General features: G+C 38.8%; 1 protein-coding gene across 3 annotated transcripts in view; it reads left to right on the forward strand.

Moving 5' to 3' along the window:
- Window positions 1–8,215, forward strand: part of Efemp1 (EGF containing fibulin extracellular matrix protein 1) — a 58,996-nt gene that overhangs the window by 2,063 nt on the left and 48,718 nt on the right. For all 3 annotated transcript variants that reach the window (XM_015479653.2, XM_048804310.1, XM_048804309.1), the window contains exons 2-4: window positions 72–159; window positions 4,555–4,603; window positions 4,770–5,156. In XM_015479653.2, coding sequence (XP_015335139.1) covers window positions 79–159; window positions 4,555–4,603; window positions 4,770–5,156 — 517 coding nt within the window. In that variant the 5' untranslated portion in view covers window positions 72–78. The remainder of the gene's footprint in view (window positions 1–71; window positions 160–4,554; window positions 4,604–4,769; window positions 5,157–8,215) is intronic.

An 8,215-nucleotide genomic window follows, 5' to 3' on the forward strand; every position in this document is an offset into this window, starting at 1 on the left:
GTGTATAAGAGACAGTCCCAACCCCCCGCAGCAGATACTGAACATCGATTTTGTCCTGTGTTTTCTTTGAGATTCACAATGTTGAAAGCCCTTTTTCTAACTATGCTGACTCTGGCGCTGGTCGAATCACAGGACACCGAAGAAACCATCACATACACGGTAAGGGGAGATGGAATTTGAGATAAGAATGTTCAGTGGGATTCTATGACACAAGAAAGATTTTACCCACCCCTGCCAGTGAATGCCGGTTGTATTCTGTGACAGGTAATAAATTAAACACCACTTTAGTATGGTTCACATTTAAGATATGTTGTAAATTGCCCAGAATCCTTTTAAAAGTTCATTTAGATCACCAATTGAGATAAAGACCAAAAAAAAAAAAAAATGTAATGATTTGTATGAGAACAAAAGAAAGGAAACCCATGTAAAATTAAAATCAAAGTAAGCCACATGTTTCCAACACATTTAATAAATTAATGGATGTAAGAAATCAGGAAACTTGGATTCCTACATACATGCAATTGAAATCAATAAGTGCAGAATAACATCAAGTCAAATAAGAATGTTAAGCATGATATAAACACAACATCCCATTTGTGCATGTGACTTTTGTCATGGAAGCAGCCTTTATTAAATTTATAAAGGCTATATATTCACTTATAGTATAACTCACATAAGTACCCTACAGTATTCAGTATTGGCTAAAGCAGATTTAAAATGCAGTTTGTGCAACTCTGCTTTGCATTTTTTATTAGTATCTCTGATATTTCCAAATAGTGTTTGATTAACTAGTTAATGCATGAATATAACCAATATATAATGAAATGTTAAAAATATCATCTGACCACTCCCACTGCCAAAAATAGATGTGGTGAGAACAGAGCAAGACAGGACTTACCTCACTTGTGGTGAGTTTGCATCTCTGTTTTGTGTTTTCTCGTTTTTTGTCTATTGTGAAGTGAATGACATTTGTCCTGGTTCAGAATATGAAAAACACATTTTTCTATTTGCTCCCAATTTTAAAAATTAAGTAATCATACTCAAAAGAATGCAAAAGAATTTTTTTTAAGTTTGAAAGTGATTTTATGTCAATTATTGATAATAAACATTATCTCACTATTTTTTAAACTCCAGAATGTTAGTATTCATCTGGCAAATGTTTCTTTTTGTTGTTGAGATCAATTATAAATAAAATAGTATAATATAAATATTTTGTTAACTTGATGTTAAATGCAGTTGCTTCCTCTGCTGAAGATAAATAAAGCAAGAGAAATTAATGCATGTGCTGTTTATCTTCAAATGAAAATGTTTTATTATTCTGGTTAAACTTACTACCTTCTCAGGGAACAAAAATTTAATTTGCTTTTCCCTTTTGTAATCATATAATAAAAGACTTTATAATTGCTTACTTTATGCCCTTCTGTTTGCTAATAGCCTAAATCTAACTTATTTTTAGTAGAGAAAGTTTCCTGTAGATTAAGCACTGTAGTTTTAAGACTATAACCAGAGTTCACTATTATTCTAATAGATTTTCCAGATATGATGCACTTTTTGTGCTAAGATTAGGTCTCTTCTCTTTTGAATTGTGTATGCCTAATAATCCATAGTTAAAGGACATAAAGGACAAGAGGTACCTATTCTCAAGTACTCCACTATGGAGACACTATCTCCTTTCATCATCACAGCAAATTAAGAGGTAAGTGGCATCATGCTCCTCCTGCTGATGACGGAACTGAAGACCAGAAGGAGTGTCTGCCTTGCACATGACTACACAGCCAGCAAGTGGTAAAACTAAATTCAGTCTAGGCTTGTTTAATAGTAGGTCCAAAATGTTCTAGAACTAAATAGCTACAACCAACTGCAAGTCTTCACTACTTACCATACAGATTATTCAAGTGAACTGCCATCTTTGCCTGGTTTGAAAGATACTTTTTGGAAGGATGGGCTTATACAAGACAGCCTCATATTCCCCTTCCATATTGAAGGCTGGTTTTAGGCAGCTACTGACTCAACAAATATCTGCATAAGCCTCTCTCATCACTATCCAAAGAATTTAAGTGGCCAGGCAAGACGGCATACGCCTGTAATTCCAGCATTTTGGAAGGCTGAGTTGGACCATTACAAGTTCCAGGCCAGCCTCAGCAATTTAGCAGGGCCCTCAGTAACTTAGCAAGATCCTGTCCCAAAATTAAAAAATAAAAAGGGCTGGGGATGTAGCTCAGTGGTAAAGTACCTCTGGGTTCAATCCCCAGTACCAAAAAAATAATAATTTTAAAAATTTTTAGTTTATTTATTTACTAAGAAAATTCAGCCTTCTATCTCAGGGAATTTACCCTAGGAAGGCATCATTGAAAACTACAAAGTTTCTAAGTAAATACAAATAATATTATACAGATTATATAAATTGCTAAAGAAATAGAAAAGCAAAGAGGTGATTAATGTCAGTGCTGGCCAACATAATAAAGAAGATACTGGGCTGGTTCTTGAAGAAGTTATGACCTCAGATTGATCTAGAAAGGCTTAAGATGCACTTGAGTCAGAGAGTGTGACATCACCATTTACTGGGGGTGAAATGGCCAAGACAAAGCCAGGAGGGCAGATGGGCTGGAGCTGGGGATGGAGAGAACCTGGAGATGGTAATAATGAGGTATGAGAGGTGTGCAGCCCACTGTGAGCTCTTAGTAATCAATAGAGCAAAAATGATTATCATAGGGGCTACTGCAGAATGTCTAGATCAAGAGCCTCATGAGGCCAGGGAAGGTAGTAGGTAGAAATGTGGCTACTGTGGTTGATGTAGAAGCAGACTCAAGTAGGCAGAGCCCGAAGGAAAACAATTAGAGAAGTCAAAGCTCATGTTCATGGGTCTTGAGAAAGGTGGTAGTGGTACCTTGGAAGCGTTGGGGGAAAATAGAAAAAAAAATAGTCTGGGAAATAACATAAGTTTAGTTATCATCCTGGTAAATTTCAGATGTCAGTTGAATAGTTCAAAGGATATCTCTACCTCCATTTAGCTAGTTATTTGCCGTACATCCTTTGTTGAATGAGGAACTCTTGGTTCTGTTAAAAGGATCTAGTTTGTTTGTTTGTTTGTTTGTTTGTTTACTCCATTTTTGCATAATCCTTCCTGAAGCATCTTCCTCACCATGACTTTCTCAAGCAAACATCTGATCAAATTGTCTCTGGAGCTTTAAAATTCTGCAGGGGACTCTTAGCACCTACAGTAACTTTTCTCAAGATGTAGCCCATAGGGGCTGGGGATATGGCTCAAGCGGTAGCGCGCTTGCCTGGCATGCGTGTGGCCTGGGTTCGATCCTCAGCACCACATACAAACAAAGATGTTGTGTCCGCCGAAAACTAAAAAGTAAATATTAAAAAAAAAAATTTCAAAAAAAAAAAAAAAAAGATGTAGCCCATAGATGACCTATTTGGGAATCACCTGGGATATTTATTAAGAATTCAGATTCCAGGTCTCTGGTCCTGACCTATAGAATCAGATCCTTTGTTTGAGAGCGCATCAGAATCCACATTTTAAAAAGCACCCTAGATAATTCATCCTAAGGCATAATAAAGCTTGAGATTCAGGGACCTTCTGGGTAGAATCTAGTTCCCTCCATCCCAAGGAAAGGCTTCCTACATTTGGCCCTGCCCACCTCTCTAACCTCACTCCCCCACCCAGAACTACTTCCAGTCCTTTCCCTCTGACAGTTCTGTGCCTTGGCTCACAATGGTCTTCCTTCTTAGAAGAACCACATCTCCCTAGGAAAATCCTCCTCATTCCATAAAGCCTAATTCACCTGTCACCTCCCCTGTGAAGCCTTTCCTTCTGCCTTGTTCATACCCACCCCTCAGCCCAGGGCAGAGTGCCTCACCCCTTCCACATACACCCTTGTGTCACACCACTGACATCTTGCTCCAACTTGTCCAACTACCTGTCTCCTCTTCTGGCCCATGAGCTGCTTGAGGATTGGGGCAAGGTCTTCATGATCTTTGCATCCACAGGGCCTAGGACAATCCCTATGTGCTTGATAGATGGCTTGTTCAGGAAGTGAACAAGAGAGAACCCATAAGAAATAAAGTGAAGGGGAAGGCCGGGTGTGAGAAGCAGCTAATCATGGTGAGCAAAGCCGGGAGCTTGATTGCTCAGGAGGATTTAGAGTGAAGGAAGATGTCAGGGCTGGGGGAAGGAAGAACCTGGTGAATGTTTTGTCTTTTTTGGTAAAATTTACAATGTGGGAAAGGGGATGAATAATAGTGTAGTCAGAGAGACTGAAGAAGATTAATCTCAAGACAAAGAAAAGGATTCAAGAAAGATGGTGATGGGCAACTGTACCAAACCCAAGAGTTCAGACAGTGGCTGATTGAGAAGGGAACCCTGAAGCAAACCAATGCATAGACTTGTCTTTAAAACGAGGAAAGCTCGAGAATGTTAAGTTACCCATCTTGTATATCTAGGACCCCAGCCCAAGGATTGTTGCCCATGAGCATGATTTTGAGTGTCTTCTTAGGGAAACAACCAATTGTCTTCTGGCTCCATCTTTGATGTTTTCTTTGCAGCAATGCACTGATGGCTACGAGTGGGACCCTGTAAGACAGCAGTGCAAAGGTGAGCCGGCCTCAAGGACTTCCCATCTGAACACAACATTCTGTCTCCATCTCTTGTGTTGCTCTTGCTGTCCTGTTTGTATTGTATCAAAAAGGCACGTGCATACAGTTACATGTTCTATTTTCCCTCTAAAAAGATTGCTGACTTATTGTATTCCTTACCACAGATATTGATGAATGTGACATTGTCCCTGACGCTTGCAAAGGTGGAATGAAATGTGTCAACCACTATGGAGGATACCTATGCCTTCCTAAAACAGCCCAGATTATTGTCAATAATGAACAACCTCAGCTAGAAACACCAGCAGCTGAAGCAGCCTCAGGCGCAGCCACTGGGGGTGTAGCTGCCAGTAGCATGGCAACCAGTGGAGTGGTGCCTGGGGGTGGTTTTGTGGCCAGTGCTGCTGCAGTCGCAGGCCCGGAAGTACAGACTGGCCGAAATAACTTTGTCATCCGGCGGAACCCAGCTGACCCTCAGCGCATTCCCTCCAACCCTTCCCATCGGATCCAGTGTGCAGCAGGCTATGAGCAAAGCGATCACAACGTGTGCCAAGGTGAGCATGACTTACTATGCTATCAAGAAGGTTCTCACCCAAGCATGAACCTGGTAAGAACAATAGCAGTAGCTCATGTTTACCAAGGGCTTCCAGTGAGACACTGTGCTGAGTGCTTTGTCCACCCTGGCATATTTAATCATTGCAATAATCCTAAAAGGTAATTGTCATCAGTGTTGCTATTGTTTTCCAAGTGAGGAAACTGTGGCTCAGAAAGTTCATCAGTGGTTCCCTCCCCTCCCATAGCTGTCCCTATTTATAGTCACTTAGGAACATTTCAAACTTTCTCAATGGCCAAACCACACCCTAGCACAATTAAATAACTGTTCCCAGAGGTAGATTCCAGGCATCAGTATTTTTTAAAAGCACCCCATGTGGATCAGCATGCAGCCAAGTTTGAGAACTGGAGGTCACACAGGTGGAAGTGCAGATCTGGCTTTCAAACCCCCGGCAAGAGGGCACCAGAGTCACAGTTGTCAGAAGTAGCAGTCAGGTGATTTGTCTGGAATTTGAAATAGTGCTCCATAAATGTCTCCCATTGGTTTCTCAAGCTTTATTGTCATTGAACTTATCAAAATACTGACGTATTTTCCTCATTCAGCAATAAAGAAACAGGGCTCCTGCCTCACTACCTTGGAGGGAGTCTCCACTGTTCACATTTACTTCTTTTAAAGCTCTCATTTGAGCACATTTTGCTTCAATCACTTGCACCATGGCACCGTCTGCCTGGGCTTTTCTGTTTATTTTCACCGAGAGTACACATCACTGTGTATTCTAGAAACAGCTGTAGACTCATGCTAGCACAGCGATAAGAATCTCAGGCTTTGAAGACATGTAGGGTATTAGCTAACTGGACTGTGCTAGGGATTTTGTTTCCCTTTTCCTTCTTAGCAAACCCTTTCAGAGCTGCCTGATAATGGAGATTTTGTTAATGAGATGGGGCTGTAGGACTCCTTTCACACTGCTAGGAGCTAACTATGTAGAACCCATGTTATGGGGCTCGTTGTCACCACCACGTAAGTGCATGGCACATGCACACTGGCCAGTGGAAAGGACCCAGGAGTTCTCATCTCCAACTTCTGAGTGAGGAAGAGAACACCTTCCTTCCTCCACGCAGTTGGGGTCATGGAGCTACTGCAATCAGTGGAAGGTGAATCTCCTTGTGCCCTGAGATGCTGTCCTATTTACCAGTGCTTCATTTTATCTTCTGTATAAGAGACGATAGATTTTAAATGGCGTATAGGTAAGGAAATCTATCATGCTCTGACTTTTATTATTTCATATTTTGTGTGCAAATTTTAAGTTACCCCACATCGAGAGCTAACCCATGCAGGGATGGTGTCACTTTTCAGAGGGAGCATCATTTGAGCATCTGTTTCGTGTTACTGTCATGAGTCAGAATTCCAATATTGATGATGAATGTTTCAGCATCTGCTTGATATTTTGATATTTAATTTAAGGATTATGTCAAGGAGATAAACTGATGAGGTTATTTTTATATATGTATTTGGGTGAATATGGATTAAAATTACCTTGAGTTTATTTAAGATATACAAACTTTTAATTGTTATTTAAAAATATAATTAGATTGGAAGATTTGGTGGTATGTTTCCTGGAATTTAAAAATTTTTGTTGGATTTCAGCACTGACTTTTCTGTTTTGAGTTATTTTTAGTCTTTCGGATATTACAAATTTAAAAGTACTTGGGAAATTTAAAAAAAAAAAAAAACAGAAAATGAATGGGTTATTGCCCAAAGTGGTTTATAGTCCATCATTGACACTTATGGTTGAATTTAAGATCACTGCCTAAAACTGCATGAAAAATTCTAGAATGAAATATTCAAGACTTACAATACCCATTGGTCACAGTAGAAATTATACTTTGAATAATGAAAATGAAATTCCATTTAATTTTTCTTGATTATATTTAGACTACCTTCCAAAATTACTTTTAACATATTAAGACATTTCTAATTCTGCTTCTTTGGGATTTTTCTTTTAGTTATAAACTGAAACTATTAATTATCTTCTTGTAGAAAATTTAAATACAGATGTGTTTATTGTGTGCAAACAGGGTATTTCCAACCCAAACAGTTCTATATAATTGAGCCGATTTCTAAAATTTCAGATTGGGATCTGTACCATTGAAAGTAGGGTTAAAAATTTTTTGGATGACTTAAGGCTCAAGTTGGATTTCTTCCCACCTTACAATTTTACAAAGTGCCCATAAATGTGGATTTATTTAATTGTTGATAAAGGGGAGTTATTTCATATGATAACAACAGGATAATCTGTCTAGGGAATCTGACTAACATAAGTCGAGTCACACTTGTGCCCATTTATTATTGAGCTAATCAAACATGCAGTCCAGGTTCTTCTAATTGCCTGCAGATGTATGACATTCTCATTCCAGGCCAGCAGCACAAAATAACATTTTATAACCAATATGAAAGTGTGGGGACCTCTGCTTAAAACAATAATGTGCTCCAAGGACCTATATTCCTGACATCATCATGCAGTTTGAGGAGCCTTCTGTTTTAATAAAGATCTCCACTCCCTTTTAAATGTTGCATACTTCTGCCCAGTAAGCCAAACACATTTACCATGGTTGGCTGGATAAGAATAGTGAATGCCTCCTTATGAGTCATATTTGTACAAAAAATATTTCTTTTTTCCACATATATTTTTCAACAGGTACAGTTTATCATTACATAACCTAAAACTAAGAACTTTTTTTTTTAATGTAAGGGTTGAGATCTGTACCATGTCTCAGTCTTAAAATCAACTTTGCCTTTGAATGCCTTATACCAATCACAGAAAGTTCCTACTAATTTAAATAATGTTAGATTTTTTTAAATTTTTTATTGTTGGTTGTTCAAAACATTACATATTTCTTGATATATCATATTTCACACTTTGATTCAAGTGGGTTATGAACTCCCATTTTTACCCCATATACAGATTGCAGAATCACATCAGTTACACATCCATTGATTTACATATTGCCATACTAGTGTCTGTTGTGTTCTGCTGCCTTTCCTATCCTCTACTATCCCCCC

This window comes from Marmota marmota, unplaced genomic scaffold, assembly GCF_001458135.2.
Source record: "Marmota marmota marmota unplaced genomic scaffold, marMar, whole genome shotgun sequence".
In the NCBI taxonomy this organism is placed as follows: domain Eukaryota; kingdom Metazoa; phylum Chordata; class Mammalia; order Rodentia; family Sciuridae; genus Marmota; species Marmota marmota.